This window comes from Emydura macquarii, unplaced genomic scaffold, assembly GCF_026122565.2.
Source record: "Emydura macquarii macquarii isolate MOO-44397 ecotype Brisbane River unplaced genomic scaffold, CSIRO-AGI_Emac_v2 contig_3305, whole genome shotgun sequence".
Taxonomy (NCBI): domain Eukaryota; kingdom Metazoa; phylum Chordata; order Testudines; family Chelidae; genus Emydura; species Emydura macquarii.
The window spans coordinates 3555051-3578319 of record NW_027133442.1 but is presented as its reverse complement, the minus strand read 5'-3'; the positions used below and the strand labels follow the sequence as shown (position 1 = coordinate 3578319).

Here is a 23269-nt window from a genome sequence, read left to right as displayed (position 1 = left end):
CAGGGCACCGCCCCGACTCTGCTCCTCCCCGACCCTCAGCTCCCGCGAGCTACTCGCGCCCTCCCGCTTTAAAGGGCCAGCGGCAGCCTCGGCCATCTCCGGGCGTGACCCCGCCCAGCAGCGCCCCTCCCACCAACACCGCCCGCTGTGCCCTGATTGGCTGTGTTTCTGGGCTGGCCACACCCCCTTCCCCCTCCCTGGTGGCGCGCGGATCCCAGCGGTCCCGCCCCTTTGCCTCCGATTGGCTGCGCCCTCCGGCTCGGCCCGGCCCGCCGGCGTGACTGACGGCCGCTGGGTGGAGGCTGGGCTGAGGCGCGGGGCTGGGGGCTCCGCTCCCGTCTCCTGCTCAGTCTCGGCGGCTCCTCCCGGGCGGCGGCGGCGGGATGGCGGCGGCGGCGGTCTCGCTGGGGGCGGCTCCCGGGGCGGGCGGCGCGGCCGGGCCCCCGGCTGGTCCGTGCGGGGCGGCGGGGTCCGGGCCGGTCCCGGTGCCCATGAACCTGTTCGCCACCTGGGAGATCGACCGCTCGGCGCCCAGCTGCGTGCCCCGGTGAGCGGCGGGGGGGCGCGGGGGTGTCTGTGGGGCGCAGTGTCGGCGGCGGGTCGGCAGGGTCCGTGGGGCGGAGTGGTCGCTGTGGGGCGAGGCGGGGGGTGTGGCGCGTTTATGGGGTGCAGCGTGTCGGGAAGGTGTTGGTGTGGGGGGGTCTATGGGGCAGGGTTGGGGGAGGCAGGGTGTGTGTGTGTGGGGGGTCTATGGGGTGTGTTGGTGTGAGGGCAGGTGGGTTTATGGGGTGCAGCGTGTTGGGGAGGTGTTGGTGTGGGGGGTCTATGGGGCAGGGTGTGGGGGAGGTGGGGTTCGGGAAGGCTGCTGGTAGGCAGGGTGTGTGAGGGTCTATGGGGTGTGCTGGTGTGAGGGTACGTGGGTGTGTGGAGTGTTTATGGGGCGCAGTGTGTCAGGGGAGGTGTTGATGTGGGGGGTTTATGGGGCAGAGTGTGGGGGGGAGGTGAGGTTGGGGGAGGGGCAGGTTGTGGGGTGGGAGCCTGTGGGGGAGTGGACTTACAGGGCAGGGTTAGTTGGGGGTGCTCATTCTTCTGTGATGGGTGCTTTAGCAATCCCTGTGCAGGTGGGAGCGTGTGAGGGTGTGCCTGGGAGGTGCGTGGGGGGGAGGGGTTGGGGCCCAGTGTGAAGCAAGGAGGTGCTTTGGCAGTCCCTTTGTAGCCTGGCTGTGCGGTGAGGTGTGGAAGCATGTGTGGAAGAGCATGTTGGGAGCCGTGAGGGGCAGCGAGTGGGAGTGAAGGTGGGAGCGGCGAGGGCTCGCCGGCAGCCAGGGCTATGGCATGTGGATGCCTGTTGTTCTGGTGGGGTCTTCCGAGCTCTGTTCTTGGACTTGGGGGGTTGGATGGGAGAGGCAGCTTTGAAGGCCCTAGGAGCAGAGTGAACGGGGGTGACTCAGGAAGAGGGGATTTGGGTTGTGGGTGAAGAGCGTTCCCAGTGAGAGGGGTGAATAGGATTGGGCCACAGTATGTGGCCTGGTTTTCATGGAAGTTCAGGCCGTGCACAGCAGAACTGATTCTCTGACCTTGGGGGAGTGGGAATTCCACAGCTTGTTCTCTGTCTGCTTCTCCCACCGCCGCATCATGCCCAGTTAGCTATTCTGGAAGACGCCTTTCAAAACGGAGTTTCAGGAATGGAAGAATAGTGGGTTGAGTGCCTATTGGGAGCTCAGTTTCCTCTGCTCCACTCTAGCACCTGGGCAGGTGCCTCCAGGAGCTCCTGTGTGCTGCTCCTGGCTTTCCCTGCTGCTCTTATCAATGCTTTTGGTAGCTAGAGACACTTTCTCTGTGCCACAATGTGAGAGGCACTTTCTAAACAGAGAAGACCAATCCCTGCCCTGAGGTGCTCACAATCTAAAGACAGGCCATGTAGGGTGATGGGGTGTGATTTAGGTACACCTGGTAACGTTTTTAAAAATAGGATATGTAAATGATTCCCAAATTACTCTCCAGCTTTGTCTTTTGTTCATCAGCAAGCTTCCCATAGGACTCCTGGCAGGAGTGGGTCTCCAGGAGTGGCTGTGGCGGGGGTAATAGCTTTGGGTGGGACTTGGTGAGTACATGGAGAAGAAGGCATGGAGAGTGAGCTGACAAAGAGGTGGATGAGGCCGACATTGTCCCTTCTGCTCTGCAGTGGAGAATGAGGCCAGGGAGGCGGGCCGAGCGATGCAGGACTCTGAATGTTAACACCAATAGCTTGAATTCTGTGCAATGGAGGATGCAGTCACTATAGACAAGGAAGATGATCTTACCAGCCATGTATTTTTTCTGAAGTGGAGGAGGGCAGTGTGTGAGAGGGGCTAGGGATAAGGAAGTTGCAGTAATCAGGATGGAAATGAGCGACCAGATGAGTTTTCACTGGAGGACACACACAAAAGACCAGGTCTGAGAGGTTGTTGGGGAGGAAGTGGGATTGCTGGACATCAGAGTTGGTTTTCAGAAACAAATGTCCCTCTTCTTATTTCTTTGCCAACTTTGTGAAAGCGAATGTATCTCAAATGCTGTGTTGTCTAACTTATTTACCAAACTCTTACCTTGTCTTTCTCAATGCTGTCTGTCTATGTAAGATCTTGTTCTAGTGTCATCACCATCGTGCATGAGTTCCTGTCTCTCTCCTCAGGAGTGCTCAAGTTACTGTAATGGTAGGTAGCAACATCATTGGAAGACTTTGTTTTGGGCTATAATTCCTTTGGCTAATACATGCTCTTGGCCTGAGCAAGAGGACTGAAAGTTAGCCTTCTTCACTGCCGTCTTGGCACTATCTGCCTCATCTCACGAAGCAAACTCTTTTAAGAACATACTGTTGCCCCTGGCACCAGCTGCAGAAAACTGTTTAGAAATGCCTTTGGCATCAGTGTTGGAGCCTGAATTTTAGCAACAGAAGCAGCAGGAAGTATTGTTTCCATTGCTGAGCCATGCTGGCCCAGCCTTTACCTGATGTTGAAGTAGCTAAATCTGCTCAAGTGTAGATGGTTTTTTTGTTGTTGTTGAATGTGCTTGGCGGGATTAGAGCCAGAACAGATGTGGACACACCATATTCAAGAACTTGGTTTTCAAATATGGATTTTGTGTTGCAGTGAAAACCCTTTTGCTCTAAATCTCAGAATGATTTGTACTCTGAGATCTGTAGTGCAATGCAGATACGCGATCAGAGTTAGTCCTAGGAGGTTGTTAAAAGGACCCAATGGTGTAACCAAGATCGTTTGCGCTGGGTGCTAACCTTATTGATGTATGATGGTATGTCTGGATTTAAGAGACTTGTTTATGACTGATAAAAAACAAAAAATTCCTGTGACAACTCTGGTCAGGCTCTTGAAGCCAGAGGACACTGGAGATCTTAATTAACTATGTATCTTTTGGTTAACAAACCCAGGCAAATGTGGATCAGAGAGGCCCCTCGGTTACATAGACGATAGCTTCTCCTCTTTAAGTTAACTGGAGAAGAAGCCATCCTGAATCTATCTATCTTAGTGTCTGTCGACATGGTATCAAAGTGCTGCACAAAACTGAGTTAGATAAAAACCCAGAACAAAAGTGTGCGTCTCTCCATTCTTCTGGGTCTGGCAAATGTGACCGTGTGTGTAAGGCTTTTAAGAGCATCTCTGTACCGATGGGAAAGAATTAAGTGAAAATACAAGAATATTAGGGAAACTTTCAATCAATGACTGAGCAACTTGAATGAACGCATCTGGTGTAAAATATTCTGAAACAAATTATAAATTGGCAGCAGAAACCAGGATAGCAGAGATGCTGAAAGAGACCTTGGGGTGAGGGAACAGCATATTAGACAGAAACTTGCAATATGATATGGTTACAAACAAATGCAATTTTGGGCTGCATATTCATACTCTGAGGCCAAAGCACAACATGGAGCAGGAAAGTAGTACATACAGCTATATGGCGACTTAGAATATTATGTTTATTTCTGGACATGTTACCAGCTGGATATTGACAAATGAGAGTTCAAAGAACAACAATGATCAGGGGACTAAAGGTAGTGATTTATGCAGAAAGAGTAAAAGTGCTAAATATATAAAAGTAGCTGAGCTCAGTGGCAAGGTGTATGGGTGTGTACATAATCAACAAGAACGTGAAGGCTATCAACACCAAGAAGGGGAAGACATTTTTGGGGGAGGTAAAAGGACAATAGCTAGGAGTAATGGGATGAAGTTTAGAGAGGGAAAATATTTGGGAGAAGCTTCTGTGGGAAGTTTGAGATGCGGCATCAGAATGCAAATGGAATAGGAAGTGGGTTGGCTGCTACTTTGAAGAGCAGTTCTTATTGTGGCTTTCTATAGACTGTATCCTGTAGCTGAGGCCCGGGACTGTTCACACTAGCACAGTGTAGCAACAAGGTCTCTGGTGTTTAAGGTTGAGAGGGGTTAATATGTTCAGGCCAGAAGGGACCATTATGATCATCTAGTCTGTGTTCCCTTATAACACAGACCAAAGAATTTCACGCAGTAATTCCTGTGTCGATCATATCCACTGTATCCCTCGGTAAGTTGTTCCCATAGCTAATTTCCCTTTCTGTTTAAAAATTTGCACTCTATTGTCATCCTTAATTTATCTAGCTTCAGTTTTCAGCTATTGCATCTTGTTGTGTCTTTGGTTTGAAGAGCTCTCTGCTATCAGAAGTCTTCTTCCCATATAGGTACATAGAGACCATGATCAAGTCCCTCTTAATTTTCTCTTTAATAAGCTAAATAAGCTGAGCTTGCAAAGACTTTCACTGTAAGGGAGGTTTTCCAGATCGTGAATTGTTCTTGGGAGCCCTTTGTTGTTTGTCAGCATCCTTTTAGGAACGTAGACCTGAGAACTGCACACTGTATCCAGTAACGGTCTCACCATTACTAGGTGTTTGCTATAGGAGGAGCCTGGAGTTGCTCTCCAGGCTGCAGCTTTGTATCCTGATGTCAAATTAATATTTAAAATAACTCTAGGGTTTTCCCGAAGATAAAATAGTAATGTATGACCTCTCCTGTTCTAATTCAAAAGCTTGACTGCAATATGCAAGGAGCGTCTAAAGCAGGATTGGGAAGAACTGGTAAATAATTTAACTTGGGGCTTTTCTGTAGTGTCTTTAAATAAAGTACAGTTGTTGATAGGACAGGGCCCAGGTTAACTTGTGATGTAGGTGATGTCAGACTATTCCTACTTTACAAACTCCGCTTTGAACAGAATGCACCAGAATCAGAAGTTAGAGGTAAAGGCCTGTTAGGTCATCCTGTCAATTTCCCGGGGCTGGTGTAGGAACTGTTCTTGTATACATTTAGCGCTTTGCCTAGTCTAAGGCCTTGCCTATGATACAAAGATAAGGCGGTTGACTTACAGCCACTGCGTTAATTATTGCAGTGGCTGATGTCCACACTACCCTCCTTGGGTCAGTGGTGCATGTCCTGGTCTCTCAGCTATGCTGGCAGCTCCTTGCCGGGAGCCTGACTGCCCCACAGGCTGCCTGGGGCTTCTCCCCTCCAGCCGCCAGGGGCTTCTTGCCTGCTTCCAGGCTGGAATGGGGTCCAGCTCTTCAGGGGAGCGGGGGCAGCTGCCTGATTCCATTGGAGCTGTGAAATTCACAAGAATGACAGCCAATAGCCTATGTAAGGAATGCAGTGTCTACGCTGCCACTGGTGTCACCCTAACTACATCGACAAGCCCTACACCTCTCCTTGATGTGGTTTTATTACATTGGCATAGCAGGGGTGTTACATCAGTGAGAGGAATATTTCAATGTGTACACCTCTACTGTTTTGTCGACAAAAGCTGACTTTTATCAACAAAACTTTAGTGTAGACCAGCCCTGAATGTCCTGAGGGAGAGGGCTTTCCCCTCCTGATGTAGACTACTCCACAGATTAGCACTAGCCAGGAAAATGCTTAGTAAGGATTGCTAGTATCATGACTTTATTTTTTATATCCTAAAACCAAACCTTTGACTTCAGGCCAGCTAATTGTGTATGTTACTATGTGCCCATGTGTTTGTCACGTGCCCTTGCCCTCCCTCTGGTTGTTACACCCACTTGTTGTCAAGTCTTAATTAGATTATAAACTCCTCAGGGCAGGTACTATCTTACTTTATGGCACAGTGCCCAGCACAAGGAGCCTCAGACCGTGTTTGAGAGGCCTTTGGGTACTACCGTAGTACACTGTAATACAATCTCTCTATTGGAAGTTTCCTTGAAATGGAGCTTGATGTGTGTTGTAAGTATGTAATGTCAATACCTAAAGTCCTAAAATCTGAAGAAACTGTGGCTTCTGCGCTGATCTTGGAAGTGGACAGAAAAGTATTTGTAGTAACTAGCCTTGATGCACCACTGGACTTGTTTCGAGCTGCTGCTAGAAATGACACCAAGGAAAGGCCTCCTGGCTGATAGCTGCCTAAGATACATGCTGTTTCCGATTGCATCTATGTGAAACCGTAAACAATGAAATTCAATGTTCCTCGTCTCTCGGCTTCTAATGTGATTACAGGGTTTGTGCTGAATCGTGGAAGAATAGTTATGGAAACTAGCTGCTGTGCCTAGCAGGGCATCTTCCTGCTGGGCCCCAGAGCGAATGGCTAAATCAAGAACGGCTCAAACAGATTTAGAATCTCTCTTTAAAAAGCCTCTTTCCAGGCTGACCAGCAACATACATAAGTTTCATTCCTGAACAGATGTCATCCCTCCTGACTTGGGTTAAATCTGTCTGCTTTCAGGGGTGGTGTGACTTCTGCCACTTGCCCACTCTGCCCTCTCAATGCCCTGCCTCTGGATTGGGAAAGGCTCCGGGAGCACTCAGATGCAGTGAACAGAGCTGGCTTTCCCCAGCAATGGGCTGTTGTGCAGATATGTAGAAGGAGCTGAGCACCTGGAAGCTGAGTATAGTGTTCTCTGATTAGGCAGTTAAGCCACACAGCTGTACAGGAGTGATTGGCTTCCCAACTTAATGCCTTGGATGCTGGGGAGTCTGTCTGCTTGGTTTCCAATCTTCGTGACTCAGGCCCTGTCAATACGCAGACTTGCATTAAAATAACTCAAGTTAGCTTTAATTCACACCTCTTGATACAGCGGTGCAAGTCTGTGTGGAAACTCTTAAGGTTAGTCTGCACTTCAGATTTACAGTGGCCCAGCCGTATCGGTACAGCTGTGCTGCTGTAAGTACACTTGTGTACCTTTGTTATGTTGACGGGAGAGAGTTCTCCCGCCGACATAATAAAACCACCTAAACATAGTGCTGTCCACATAAGTGCTTATGCTGGCAAACGTACGTCGCTGGGGGGGGGGGTTTCACACCTCTGAACGACAAAAGTTTTGCCAGCATAAGTGCTTGTGGACAAGGTCTAAATTTGGGAATAAGTGTCCCATTCTCACTTTGTGTAAGGGAAGTCCCCCAAAATGCTGTCGGTGAGTCTTTTCTGTATGGAAAGTGTGAGTAATAAATCAGCTTCTTGTTGATTAAAAGGGTTTGGAGAAAAGTTGCTCTGAACTTTCTAAAAGCTCCTATTTTAAAATTAATTTTGACTCAAACCAAGTCATATTTCATTGGAATTTTTAGGGGTTTTCAGTTCTTCAGTATTTTTACCCACTGTGCTGTAAATTTGGGTGAGATGCACAAGATAAATTCATTCAAAACGAGGAAGGTGAGTACCGGCTTATGAATAAGAAATGGAACCCATAGAGGCACTATTGAACCTCTAATGTTAAATGGAAAAAACTAGCAATAATAACACACAGTCTGTGACATCAAGCTTTCAAGAGTTAGGAAATTCCAGGGCATTATATACTCTGACAGTGGCCCCTTCTTCCTTGACAGATCTGCCACATGTTTGTGTTGAGGGTCATAACTGCTTGCTTTCGTGATAAATTAGTCCTTGCATCTCTAGTTACCATGAGAGAGGGGGATTCTGTTCTGGCAGGTCCATCAGCAGAATTGTTGAAGTCTATTTGTAGAATGGAATTCTGCCTTCACAACTGTGCAACCATACTGTCTTGACTGGTGCTGCATGGGAGCAAAATAAGGCTGGATTTGACCTGAAGAATCTTTTATGGTGGTGATGCATGAGCCAGGAGGAGCCCGCCTTTCCTTGGACAGCCAGATGGATTTTGTGGTTCTGGTAGTTAGCAGAAAAAAATCTTTTGTCTTTGGAAACTGATCCAGTCTGAACCGGAGTCATTGGGAAACAATCAGTGTGGAGCCCTATGGTGCTGTCTTTAGCAAATCACATGCGAGTTCTTCTGCTTTGTTAACTGAAGCCCAAAATGCATGTGCTGGAAAGTTATGGGCTCATGAAAACATGGCTGGGAGACAAATGGTGCCGTAAGTGTAATAGCAGCAGCAGAATCCTAAGTGCTAGCTGCAGTCACCCATCTATTTACCCAGAGACTACAGCGTCAGCCATGAAGTGCCTCCACCTTGATCCAAGCAGCCTGATGGTCGCACCTCTGTTTAGACGGATCAGCTGCTTACTTCATTCTATGAACATTAGGACAGACGTTTAATTCAGTTTGCCAATGTGACCTTTTGCCAAAGGTATGAAGATCTTTGTCCTAAAAATATTGTGCAAGGTGGAGAAATGGCTGCAGCCCTAGCTCTAGTGATGCTGCTGTGCGTGGTGAGCAGCTGCTCTCTCAGCCATGTGACCTCGAGTTCCTAGCATGTCAGTTACAGGGCTTTATTCCAGAGAAGGAAATAGGGAGACTGAATTCTGTCTGGCTCTGTTGCTGCTCAGCCTTGTGCTTCCTGAACATTTGCCCTTTCTGAAGCCGTTGTGTTGCACGATGAGGGTCTCTGAACTGGGCGTTCCTTTATTCCAGCTGGAATACGTTTATTTCTTCATGTGCATGTTTGGCTGCCTTCTAAACTCTCCAATGAGAGGTATTTACACTAAAGAGGACATGACTTTACATTTTCAGTGAAACTTTGTTTGAATAAGATGGCCTGAGTCGCACCTCAGGGAGAGCTGATTGATTCTGGATTGTCCTTTTAAGGAACGTATTGATGCTATTGCAAGTGAGGGAAGCTCCTGACTGGGAGTGCTATGGAATGCTCCATTCCTTGCATGGAAACGGTACCCTTGTGTAACTTGTCCTGTTTGCCTTGTTTTGATTATGGTTTTCTTTTAGCCCCAGATGAAAAATAAAATGTTCTGAACAAACATCTCATCAGTTACTGTGTTTAATACATGCATTTGGCGAGGACATGACAAAGTAGTATTGCTAACCTACTGTCCGTTGTTGGTTCTCCTTTGTCACTCCTGCTTCTAAGCATCTCTCATCCACTGAAGACATTAATATACTTGGAATTATTTTTCTCCAGAACTCTTAAATTGTATGTCTCCAGGATGACTCATTTATTTGATGCCTTTGTGTTATTCTCCATCCTTCTTTGTCTTTACTACACTTCTCACTTGGTATCCCCTGGCAACTTAATTGGCGTGCTCTGATGTACTCACTCCTTCTTCCAGGTCATTAATGACTTGTTAAATAACACTGAGCTGTTCACCAATTCCTGCAACACCCCACCTGCTAGATGTGCCTTACAATTTAGTACTTCACCCGTTAGCCAATATGCAGATCTAAACAAAGCTGAGTATATCGGTCAATAAGACTGTCCGAGATTACCAAATGCTTGCCTAAACTTGTCTCGCTCAGCAACAGAAGTTGGTCCAATAAAAGATATGACCTCCCCCATCTTGGCTCTGCCTGAAAGCCAGTCATTTTGCTATGTGTTCTCTTCTACTGCTAACTTTGTAACTGATAGAAGATTGGTCTGAATTACTGTTGTAACTTAGATTGATTTCTAACAAGGGTTTGAGATTGCAGCACTGGGTGACATTTTATACTGCAGTAGTTCTGCTACCAAAAGTAGCTCAGGTATTTAGTAACCTCTCTAGGTTTTCATACCATCCTCATTACAGTGGTATCTGTCGCTTTCTGGTGCTTCTCTCTAGCATGCTTAAACTAGCCACGATCGCTTGCTAGATTCTTAGGTGCTGTATCTATTTGTGATTATATTAGTGCAATCTTGCTGCTGCTTGTCCTGGGACCTGGCTAAAATGGAGCTCAGTTGATTTATAAGCCAATTAGATGAGTTATGGCTTTTACCACCTTTTCTGGGATAACACTACTCTGCAGCCTCCTCTTTTGTCAGGTTTCTTGTTTGCCAAAGGAGTGAATTGCTGGGCAGCAATAATCATAGGGAGCTGCTGGAGTAGATTAAGTTTTTGCTGAAGTCTGTTGCTGCTCTTGCTGTGTAGTTCTCTGCATGTGGAATGATCCCAGCTGGAGGGCACAGAATGGAAGAGCTTTGTGAAAGAAATGGCTTTGTGGAAGGTAGAGATGAAAAGATCTATCTGATCATGCATCCCATCTCCTGGGACCAGTGCATTGTTGTTCCCTATTTGTACATATTCTAATGGTTTTTGTCCACTCCTAGCTTTTTAATTTATTTGCATCACTTAAGTGCCTAGGAGCCTTAGTCATGGATCAGGATCCCACTGTGCTAGGTGCTGTACAAACAGACCAAAAAGATGGTTCCTGCCCCAGCGAGCCTTAGAGTCTAAGTATAAGATAACAGCTTCATACAGAAAGCCCAGCGAGGGAGTACAAGGAAACAGTGAGATGATATTGGTCAGCGTGATAGGCATGGCAGTAGTATAGCGCACCAGCAGCCTAACTTTTTTTTTTTGGTAGGCATAATGGCAAAAGAGAGTTTGGAGGAAGGACTGGAAGGTAATGATGAGGTCACTTTGCAGAAATGCATGGGGAGCTCCTCCGAAGCTGGAGGGGCAACATAGATGCTTATTTAGAAATTTAACAAGTGGTTAGTGGAGGCTGACATCATAGGGAGAACAGAGGTGAGCATTAAGGTCTAAATAGTGAATGAGAGAGATGGGGTGGGGATGATAGACCATTAAGGTCCTGGAAAGTAAAGACAAGTAGTTTGTTTATGCAGTAGAGAGGGGGGGAGCAAAGAGAGGGATGGCACAGTCAATGACTGGCTAGCAAAATGACCTTTGTGATGGTATCCTGAATGGATACAAATGGAGTGAGATGGCCTTTGTCAAGCCCAAGGGAAGGGTGCTGCAGGAATGGAGATGCCAGGTGAGAGCCTGGACAAGAGTTCCAGCTGTGAGGATGGATAGGCAAGGCCCTATCTTAGAGATGTTACAAAGAATCAGCAAAATTTAGCCACAGCCTGGATGTGAGGACCTAGCGGGAGGTCTGAGTTGAAGATAATGCCCAGGTTATGGGTGTGAACAGCAGACAGGAGGGTGGTGGTGTCCACAGTAGTCGAGAAGGAGATGGAGGGGAGGGCTTGGGTGGTGAAGAGCTCTGTTTTAGCCATCTTGAGCTTGTGCTGATGACTAGATGTCCACGAGATTTCAGAGCCAGGCTGAGATTGCTGCAGTGATGCCGCTTACATCTCTCGCTCGATAGTCTTGTGCAGCCCATCAGGAAGATTTCCTTGCCCTTAGCCTAAATTCCCTTTAACCCCATTTCTCCTAGTTACATCCTGTGTACCACACCAAGTAACTTCTCGAATTTATAGGCAGTCTGTTGCTGCTCTGCCTGCCCCCCCCCCCCCCAAAGTCATTGCTTAGCCAGCTTAGACGTACAGAGGTTTTGAGCTCGCCCGATCTTCCCTCATACATCAGCTCTGCCAGCCTCCCGCCACTGGTTTTTGTACTCCTCCGAATTCCAGCTTGTGGATATCTATAATTGGCTTCCCCTCCCCTGCTGGCTGGGTTGCAAGTGGATGTGATTAGATCGCGTGGGGGAATGGAAAAATGAAATAATGTGGTTTTGGGGGGTACTGTCTAGGAGAGGCAGGAAATTGTGCAAGGGCTGTGGGTGGATTAGTGTGTTGGATCTCTCTGACAATATGGTCTTGCCTCATTTATCTTAATACCCCTGATGCTACAGTATAGTTCTGCTCTTGACACCTTGCCGGAATGCAGTGTCACATGGAGCTATACAGAGAATCTGTTAATTGCTGGCTCCATAATGGCATCACCCTCCATGTATGAAACCCAAAATTATATTGGCTTATTTTGTCACTGTGTTGCATTGCAAACTCCTGTAAGACTAGACCAAAGACCAAGTGCTTATGGTGTTTTCTGCTAGACACCTTCCCCAGATTTGATGGGGGAAGTTACCAGTTATGACTTCTTTGTATTTTAACCAGTTTTCAGTCCATCTGATAGCATTCCTAGCCACACAATTCTGAATTTTTCAATATAGGATTTTGAGACAATAGCAAAAACTCTATTAAAATCCATATATGTATATTATAGCTACAGGGTTCCTTTCAGCAATTTGCTTTTCACTTCTTTCTACAATCAATCACATTTGATTGTCAGGTGTTTTTTATAGCCTGCCCCCATGCTACCTATTGCTCATAGTTCTGTTACTTAATTTTTTCTCTTAATACCTTGTTCCACTGGATTACTAGGGGTAATTACTAGAGGCAGGATTACTAGAGGCAGGATTTTCAGGGCTTTAGTTTCCAAGATAGTGCACTTAAAATTGGTTCTGCGTTGGTTTTTCTCCTGTCTCTTAGAATTCCCCTGTTTTCAGGGATAGTGGAAGTCCCTCAGCCACCCTGAATGCATGTCACTCAGATCAGCTGACTTGTATTTTTATAAGATCTTTCTTACTGATGTTCAAAGATCTTTTCTATATTTTTCTTGATGCTTTTTTAGAAAGCAATTCAGTCATTTTTGAGTCATCCATTCGTTCTGCCTTCCTCACTTATTAATGGACCTACTTTCTTAATACCGCTACTTTCCCTTTGCTTTGAAAGCCTTTCATATTCCCTTTGACATCTTTGGCACCATTAAGTTACTGCTTTTTTTCCCTCTGCTCATGTCATTCCCCCCAAGCCTTCAGCGAGTGATTCGCCTTGTTAGATGTCTCTGCTTTTCCGTTTCCAGGACAAGTTTGCTTTTATCCCCATATCTTTCAGCCGGTCCCTTTTGAAGCCACCTTGGCCAAATGTTATTCCTTGCATTCTTTTTCAGAGGCTCTGGGCTTTAAGGTGTTCCTAGGATTCTCTTGTGGTATACTAGTAAATTTCAATATTTCCTCCAATTTCACTTAGAGATTTTTCTGAATTCCCCAAAACTTGCTTTCCTGAACTGCTTTGATTCTCTCACCCCTTATTACACTGTAGATCGTGACTTCCAAGTGTTCCAGTTTTTCTCATATGATTGTGGAGGCCCTCCTTATCCCCAAGAAACAGATTCTGGGTAGCTACTTCAGTTGAAGGCCCAACCTTCCAGAATATAATGTATGTACCTAGAGTAAATAATGTAATGTAGGAACTTTCTTCCTGATGCCTGTTAAATCATTTCATTCATGGGGGATTTACTATGGTTTTGGATTACCTTGGGAGCTGGTCCAAGAAGCTTTCATTTTTCTCTCCAAATACCCATGTTTGTTAGTTCTGTTCCTTTGCAATGAGAGAGGTGCCGGGGCTCAAGCGATTTTTGTACATTCATAACTGATGCAGCAAGCCTAGAGTTGCCAGGGCTCAGCCCTGGCACAACTTAAGCACTGTCTTTTCAAATGGTAGCTAGCTAGCTAGCAAGGTTATTTGAAATAATTTTAAATCTTGTTTTGCATTTGTAATTTTTAGTGATCTTTTTCCTGAAGGAGGGGTTGATTCTTGTTGGTTGGTAACCATTAAAACATGTTGATTTGCAACTAAATCGAGCCTTTGTACAACATTGGAGATTGAAGACATTCACCTGGGAGGTCGGAGGGGTGGATTCAAGTCTTCTGTCTGCCCAGAGGCTGCTGAAGAGAATCTGCAGCCCTAGGCAAAACTTCAGTGTGTCACCCCCTCCCCCCATAGGTCTAGGTTGGCCCAGACACCCTGTTCATCATGGTGTCTAGCTCACCTAATGTTAGAGTGGTCTCTGTCTCTGCCTGATTCAGAGGAGGGATTTAAACCCACATCTCCTGCCTCCCAGGAGAGTGCCTTAATCACCAAGCTATACTCTCATTCTTGTACTTTCTCTGTGACCAACGAATACAAAGTGTAACAACTTCAACAGGAGAAATTGAATATTTTCCCTGTTGTGTTTGGTTTGCCGGCCAAACCTGTGACTTGCCCTAGCTGCCGTAGGGTTTTAAGATGTAAAAGCATATTTACTAACAAGTTATAAAGGACCTTTCCCCCCACAGTCTATTTAAGGCCGTAAATGGTCCAGTTGCAAGCACTTTTGATGCTTTGGCATGATAGCTCATTAACACATCATGCTTTTGCCTGTGGAAACAATGGCTACATCATTTAGCAACAGGTGCCACATCACAGTCGGTTAGCTCTCTAGCTTTCCAGAGGCAGAGCTCTGTTTTCATGTCCTTCTGTGCTATTTTCTGCTGGGAAAAGTGGAATCCACTTGCTGAGTCATACAGATGAGACCTGTGCTATGTGTAATTCCTTGTTAAAATAGTAATGGATTTGGGGGCAGCTAGTGAAGCAATGCTGAGAAGGGGGAAATGTTTAAATTAAAACAACTTGTGAGTTAGCTATAGTGGTCCAATCCCTCTAGTATGGATGAAGTTGTATCTAGAGAAAGGTGCTTATACTGGGGAGAATAGCTGTCCCAGGGTATGCACCTTTATATGGATATAACGATGTTCACAAAAGGAATTGTACTGGTAGAACTATTTCAGCTTTAAAAATTCACAACCCTAACTGAAATAGCTATATGGAGACAAATCTGTGCAGACCAAGCCTTACCATTTTTAGACACCCACTGAACTTACGTTAAAGTTATAACCAGAACACTCCATTCTGAAAACCAGTAACGGCTGCCATGGCCTTGCCTGTACTTGCGATTAACTCCAATTCAGCCATCTGTGGCCAGCAATCAGTGTCGTTGTATCACTGCAGACTAGCAGAGAGAAGAGAAGCTGTGACTTACATGGGTCAGTCTTACTTAGGTTAAACTCAACTGATGCAAGTGGCCAGTTTCTTTGTCGGCACCTTGGGTATGCAGTGTTGCTACTTGTTTGAGATGGTTGAATCAGGGTTAATTCCAAGTGTAGACAAGTCCTGTGAGAACAGTGATAAGTCAACTATCACATTGTCTGCAGAACCCAAGCACTTAAAAGCAAGAGAATAACCAATTCAAGACCCAGATCTTGCATTGCCCGCATAATATATCACTATTCCGATCAAGCATAAAGATGGGCGTATTGCATCACAACACAGCCTCAGCTCTGATCCAGGGATTTTTTGGATTTTTAATGTATTTGTTAATTTTTTTCTAAATATTTTCAGGTGGGCTGTTACATCAAAAATATTACTATCTGCTGGAAATCAGATGAAAGATGGCCATGGCATTTAAAGATCTGGGTTCAATTCGTGACTCTTCCACATACTCTTGTGACTTGGACTACTCCATCTGCCTCAGTGCTTCATTTGTGAAATGGGGTTGATGATACTTGTATTTTAAGGCCCAATTCCTGCAGGGCTGTTCTCACAAATATTTAATTTTAGGCATGTAAGTGTTGATACGGCGGGACCGGTCTCTTTCTGTGTATGTACAGTGCCTAGCACAATGGAATGGTGCCTCTACGTGCTCCTGCACAACTCCATATGCGGCATCATGCCTGGTCAATAGGAAAAGTGTGTAATCTGAAGCAGATTCCTTGCTTTTAAGGATGGTCACTAGGCAGTGTTTAGGTGTGTATAATTTTTCCAGAGTATTGGGTCACTTGAAATGATTGATTTTTACTGAACAAGAGAAGATGGTGCATAATCTCCATCGCCCCTTTTCCTTCATCCTTTGTATGTTACCGGTCGTACAAGCTCTTGGAATACAAGAATTGGAATACAAGCTCTTCAGGGCATACACTCTCTTCCTGTACCCGGACAGCATCTATCCGGGAGAGTGCCAGCAAAATACAAATATCTGATCTATGCCAGATGGGTTTATTATGTGGGAATTGTTAGGGTGGTATTACAGTAGGACCTAGAGGGCCCCAGCTGAGAGCAGGGATCCAGTTGTGCTGGATACTCTACCTGCGTCCTTGCCCTGAAGAGCTTATGGTGTAGATGGATAAGCCAAGGGATGGGGTGGGAAACAGAGGTGCACAGCAGTAAAGTGATTTGCCCAAGGCCCTGTAACAGGCCAGTGGCAGAGGGAGCAATAGAACTCATGTCTCCTGATTCCCATCCGCTGGACCCCTACCTTTCTTGGGTTAAGGGCATGACACATCTGTTTAACTGTTCTGTTCATTGCTTTTTTAAGTGCTTGGGATTGGTGGATGAGGTAAAAGTAAGTCTATGGTCCTGTAGTAACCTCAGTTTGTTAAAATAAACTGCTGTGTCAGGAATTTCCTGGGGGAGTGGAGATTACATCTTTCTTGTGAAAGCAAATGGAAGTCTAGTTCTAAGGCTGGAATTTTCTAAGGCACCGAAGGGTATTGGGCACCCACATCGCAATGACATTCAATAGATGTTGGCCATTTAACTGCCTCAGGTGCCTGGAAATCCCACCACAAAACTTTAAATCCCTGGGATGGATGGATCGCTGTAGTATTAGTGTAACGATGGGGAAGGTCCTGGCCAAGTGGCGAGGCTTCCGAGGAGCCTGCTTCATTCAGTGTCCACCTGACAAAGTCCACATACTTGCTATCTAGCTCAGTTAGCCAAGCACCCAGCCTCTGCTCCGAATGATGCTAAAAAGCACTCACTCGTGCCACGCTGTCAGCTCCTAGATTAGAACTTGGTTGAATCTCTTGGTTTCACAGTCTGTGCCTAACCCCCGGGGACACTGCCTACCAGTCAAGTCACTGAACTTCTCTGCGCCTTACCTACAACACATTTGAAAAAGCTGGCTCATAAGAATGTATGCATTATCTCTACCCTACCGTTGGCCCAATTATTTGAGGGTTTTTTTGAGTCACTCTGATATAGGGGCAAACCACGGGACAGCTGCTTCACATCAGGTTCATTTGCCTCATCTTGAAATTTAATATGTGCACTTGTCTCTTTGATCTATAGGGGAATTTTACCAGATCCTGGAATTATTTTTTACAAGGGAAAGTAAACCCTGTCTGGTTTGGGGAGACAGAACATCTTCCTCAGCTATGTCTGTATTTATTTGTCCTCTGGTTTTAGCTAACAGATTTGTAAACTATTTAAGAAAACTAGACAACTCGAGTCCTTGAAACTGTTTCTTGCATGTGAGTCAATCTAAAAAAAAATTTACTTTTGGATTTTGTGGTTTTATGTGACTATATTTGTGTGGCCATCTGCCTAGTTAATATTAAATTGCTTGTAAAAAGGTCAAAAGGAGCCATTTAAAAAATGTTGACATGAAAGCACTTATTTGGTTTAATTAATTCTCAGAACTTTGTTCTTGCTGTCAGTGAGCTATAACACTAAAAGTCTGAAGACATGCTGATGTTTTTTCTTTTTCCCTTATTAAAAAGGAGATCAAAATCAACCCCTACTTAGCTGTATTGTAACTAAAACATTATTGACGAAAAGGCTTTCCCCTTTCCAGAGTAAACTGTATACCATGGTACTGCTGGAGCTAGAAACCTGGTTTCGACAGTTTCAGAATGTAGGACCTAAGGCACATCTGTTAGTTATCTGCCCTAGATGAATCTTTGGGTTCTGTCTAAGCTTCGACCATCCAAAGGGTCTCAGCGTCCTCACGTAGTGCCTAATCCTGAGGCCACTGCAGACAATGGCAAAAATCCTCCCATTGACATCCGTAGAAGCAGGATTGGGGTCCCAACAGATATAAAAATTAATAACTTTCCTTAATTACAACCCATTTTCCAAAATACAGGCAATGCCAATGAGTTTTCAAGGAGACTTAGCCCTGTGGGATGTTTAGAGGGCAGGAACCGTGTTTGAGCTAGGAGGAAACCGACACTAGACAAGTCAGTTTAAAATCAAGTCACTCAAGTAGTTTTTGTTTCAGCAAAGTCTGAAGAAAATGTATTAATCTTTGCCTTCAAAGCAAATCTGTTAACTTAAAGACAAATGAAAAAAAACCGAGATGCATCTGATGAAGTGGGTTACAGCCCACGAAAGCTTATACCTGCAGAAATGTGTTAGTCTTTATAGTGCTACAGGACTCTTGTTGTCTTTGCTGTGTACAGACTAATACGGCTACCCCTCTGGAACTAAAGACAAATGGTTTTCCATGCCACAGTTTTAGGAGTTAAATTAGCCATTTTATGGAAGATTATGGTCCCTGCCTCTTCATAATACCTGATACCACAATAAATCCTGTGACTTTTACACATGCTGTGCAAGCAGTACTAGGAAAGGCTGTGCGAACCTACTCCGTTGCAAAGAACACCACTAGAGCTAGAACGTACATGATCGTATAATGTAAGCCATTGTACTCTAGGAGCGGGGAAGCCTGCTGTCCAGCACCAACTTCCCACTGCAGCACACCAAAAGGAGTCCTATGCTGTCAGCAATACAAATAAACACTAAACATGTGCAGGAATTCCACACGAACGCTGTGGAACAGAATGAGGAGTCGTCGTCCTAATCAGCTGACAGAGAACAGCATGTGGTTTTTTTCTGCTATCTGTACCAAAGCAGTGACTGCTTCCCCCTTGCAAAGTATTAGAGAACTGAAAACTTGTGCTCTGGGGAAATCCCATGCCATTCACCAGCCGCCTGTCTGGAGCAGACATCCCCTTTCAAAGCCAGATGATGCTCCGTATACTGAGCCTAAACAATCGCTGAGTGACTTGGAACAGAGCCCAGTCAGTGCGTCTGCTCAGAGCCACACTGTTACACTACATGTACCTTGCCTGAATGAGGTGTGCAGCGTGAAGGCAGAGCCAACATCCAGTCAGTGCCTAGAATGTAGCTAGAAACTGGTGCATGTACTGCCTAGTGCAGATGCAGACTCCAGCCAGTGGTAGCAAAAGTAGGGAGTGCTGCACTAGGGGACAGGGTAAAATGGGGCCCAGCTGGGCCCCCTCTCCCAGATCAGAAGAGGACTCTCTGCTCTGGGGCACTAAGACCCAGTTACATCTCCTCCTTTTCCTACCCCTACATGGGGCAAGGAGGAAACAGCAAAGAAGAACCAGCTGGAGGCTCCAGCCATCTTGACACTACAAACCTTGGTTTGAATGAGTTATGTCCATGTAAAACTGCTGCAGTTGTTACATCGCCTGGGTGCATGCGTGCTTGGCTGCTTGCATCAGCACGGTGCATGGTCACCAGGAGTGCTTGTGGAGATACAAAGCACAGTGAACCAGGAGTAAGTATCGCAGTGGGCCACGTGCCATCCTCCAGTGCAATGCCTTTTGGGGAATTTTCACCATGAACAACGCTTGTCACTCTCTGCCTTCTCTGACGAAAGCATGGAGCTCTTCCCCACACAGCTCTGCACCGTTGGCATGAACCAGAGCGGCCAAATGAGCCCCTGGTACTTGCAGACCTGCAGGAAGGGCCACGACAACAGGGGACGTGACCATTTATTTGAGGAAAGACTGGTAAGGGACATAGCAGAAAATAATTCCAGGTTGTTGTTGGTGGTGGTCACAGAGCGGTTGCAGATGGTGGAGTGCTGTTTCTGGGATGAAGAGCTCTGAGACACAAGCACTGACTGGTGGGATTTAAAAAAAATATTTGAGCTGGCCTGGCTTCCACTATGCATCCCACAGTGCACTGCAAGAAAAACACCAGAATGCACGCCGCTCAGCTGCGAAGCAAAGGAGCGTAGGATACCCTCTGAGAATGCCACACACTCCGTTCACAGCAAACCGCTGCCATGCTTATGCAGTGGTGCTTGTTAACAGCGGGCACACTGTCAGCGGGGCTTGCGTAATGCGCATGCAGATTTAACCCCCTCACCCCGGGTAGAGATTAAATGTACAAGTAAGACGGTTGCTCGCTGCTGCTACGTGGTGGTGCACTCTGGGATGCATCTTCTTCCCCTCTTCCTTGAGCCCAGGGCGCTCTCATCATTGAATCAATACAAGGGAGAAGAAACACAGCCCTTCGCTATTGACATCCTGTGGCCTGGATTGCTGTTGAATCCCTTTTCTATCTATGGTCCTTCCCCAAACCTCTACTTTGTGGGGAGTGGTCACACCCTTTGCCAGATTATCATCCTCTCCCCTTCCCGGTGTCAGGTATTGCAGCAGCACCAAGGGGGGCCTGTGGTGTTAGACGTGGTACAAACACATCATGGGAGGCAGTCCCAATCCTGAAGTTTGCTGTCTAAATAGATGGACAGAGTGTATGTAGTAGAAGAGAAGGACTGTCTCCATTTTGCTGCCTGTTGCTCAGGTTCTTGGGTGGGACAGTTTCTGACAACACTTGTCTCCCTGTAACCATTGAGCAAGCTGTTTGTTGAGTAGAAGATCTGTGCTCGGACTGTTTGTCTCTGAGACAGCTTCTAGTAACCCCTAATGGTGAAATGGTGAGACTAATGAAACAAGCTATCTGAGAAGGGAATAAAGGGAGCTTTCCAAAACTTCCTTTGTGAGTGTCCAAGCTTCCCTCTTCTTCGTTTCACTGTCATGCTTCTGATGGCCATTTCTAGCCTGGAACCACGCGATCTGTAACAATGCTGTACTGGAGTGGGCCCTGCCATCCAACTGAAGCGAAGAGGTGGAGTGTTGGGGCAGTTTCCCCACCTCTGATGGAGTTACCCTCTTTGTGGATATCGTTAAATCATCCCTGCAAGAGAGGATTTAATATCCTGGGCTCATACAAATGCTTCTGAAGAGCAAAAAGTCTTGCAATTGGATCCAAATACACTGAAGGCCAGACATCCTCTGGAAACTCTTAACTCCATTCCCATTTCTGGGGACCCATGCTGGACACTTGCTATCCTCTGATTATACTTGGTATAATTCTCAGGAGCAGAGTGTACGTGTTTGCAGCAAGCCCCCTACACATATATCTACCCCGTTGTGCTGCAGCTTTCTTTCATTATGGAGAGGCTTTATTTAAATGGCACCATGAGCATGTTTGATGTTCACAGTTGTGGTATTGTGGGGGAAGTGAGGTAGGTCATTCAGGCAGCTAGGACCAAAGCCACTCAGGGCTTTACAGGTCCAAACCAGCACCTAATCTACCTGCAAATTAGTCCTCAGCCAGTGCAGATCCAGGAGCACAGCTGTGTCAGGCGCTCTGTGTGAGCCCGTGGGCAGGGTGTCCCAAAGTAGCTGGGGATCTAGTGACAACCTCTGTTGTCGGTGCTGTGTAAATAAATAATAAATAGCTGGCAAGATTGGAATTTGAAGGCTGTTTTTAAATGTCATGTCTATAACTGCCAAGCTGTCCTCTTTGATTTCCTGTCTTCTGAATCTAATCCTGCCCAGTGTGTGTGAGTGGGGAATAGGGTTCTCTGGATAGGACTCTTTGCTTTGGGTGACCTGGCAGAGAGCAGGGAGTATGTTGGGCCCTGTCCTGTGTACTCAGAATTTCCCTTTGAAGGAAATTATTTCTGGGAAGCAGGAAATCTGCAAGAAGCCAACTCTGTTTCCTTGCTGGGAGTGGAGGGGGAGGCAGTGGGGGTGTCAGCATTTTGAAAACTAGGCGCCTCTATTTCGAGCCTAACTTAGGACTCCAAGTTTGAAGATTTTGGCCACTGTTATTGCATTCGTGATCTTTGACTGAGGGTCCTTAGCTTCCAAGAAGGAGACTCTAGTTTGCTTTAGCACTTGCAGTGTGTCTTGTTCTCATGACGGGTGCTTGTTTTGCTAGCTGAATAGCTTCTGGAAATGTGCTGTCACTTACTGTGCTGTTTAAACAGGATCGGGTCTCATTCCATATAAAAATAAATGTGCTGTTGGAGCCTGGTTGTTTGTAAGCTGCATCAAGAGGAAAACCAAGACTGTGATGAGCTCGAGACACAAATCCAGAGAGTTAGATAATTGGAGCAAGGACTCCTGAGTACGAGAGAGGGACAGACCTGGCAGTTGCATTCCCAGTCCCTCTGCAGGAACTGCTGGTGTGGTATTGTCCCCCACATCTAAGTGGGCAGAAAATAAATATTATGTGCCCACCAAAGGGTTTGAATACTTGTACACGCACCCATCCGTGGGTTTGCTGGTTGTGGCGGTGGCCAACGAACGCAACAGGCAGGGACAAATGAGCTCTACACCCTAGAACAAAGAAGCCAAAAATTAGATTTATTTGGCTGCCAGGTATATTCGACAGTGAGCCTTCAGCTGAGGGTGTCAGCAGGCTCTCTTAGGCCGGTACCATTATAACATCTGGCAGTTGCTGGAGAAATCCGTCAGCTTCCTCCCACGTTCCTCCAAGCAGGAGTTCAAAGCAGTCATGGAGAAGGGGAGGGCAGTAGCCAGAGCCTCCCTGCAGGCAGCATCGGATGCAGCAGACTCGGCTGTGCAGGTGATGGCTTCAGTGGTGTCCACGAGGAGGGCATCGTGGCTGCAATCTTCTGGTCTTCTGATGGGTGTCCAACAATCCATCCAAGACCTCCCATTTGATGGTTCCTTCCTCTTTGCGGATCAGACTGACTCCAGGCTGCATGGGCTGAAAGATTCAAGGGCCACTCTGAGATTGTTGGGCCTCTACACCCCATCTTCTTCCAGGAGACACTTCAGGCCCTCTCAACAGCAGCGCTTCAGGGGTCAGACCTACACTGAGCCCTATAGAAGGAGGCATAAAAACTATAAGTGAAGTTAGGGCAATTCCCCGGCCTCAAGATCAGGGCCCAGCTGTCACCCCTCAAAGGGAAAGTGAGGCTTTTGAAGCTGTGCCTGCGAGCGGCCTGCTAGACTTTACTCAGGATCCAGATTCCCGGTTATTTTCTTCCCGCCTAGCGCCTTTGACTGCATGCCACATACACATGTTTGACTGCATGGAACATACACATGCTGCTCTGAAACTGGTTTGTCCAAGCTGTGCATCTCAAATAACCCCCTCCCCCTGCCCTCACACAGCTGTGAAAAGTGTGAAGGGATTGTAAACAGCCATATCACAGCACCTTCCATAGCATGGTTCTCCTAATGCTCTGCTGGAGCTTTGGCTCAGGACTGACTCAGAGAGCTGAGTGTCACCAACTGAACCCCCCTCCCCCCACACACATGTACTTTCTGCAGCTGCCTTCATGTTCCTTGGAGAGCTCCCCTCCATATATTGACCCTGCTTCATATTGCTTCGCTTGTGTCACCCTGCGGCAGGCGGTTAGGATAACCAGGGATAAGCAGCTGTCATCCAGGCGCTGGAAAGGCTTTCACTGTCTGGATTCCTTTTATACA

The 23269-nt window shown here is 46.5% G+C and overlaps 1 protein-coding gene across 2 annotated transcripts in view; it reads left to right on the top strand.

Annotated features, from left to right (window-relative positions):
- Positions 1-311: 311 nt before the first annotated feature.
- LOC137143237 (phosphofurin acidic cluster sorting protein 2-like) overlaps positions 312-23269 on the top strand; it is a 130022-nt gene continuing 107064 nt past the window's right edge. For both annotated transcript variants that reach the window (XM_067532911.1, XM_067532913.1), the window contains exon 1: positions 312-547. In XM_067532911.1, coding sequence (XP_067389012.1) covers positions 384-547 — 164 coding nt within the window. In that variant the 5' untranslated portion in view covers positions 312-383. The remainder of the gene's footprint in view (positions 548-23269) is intronic.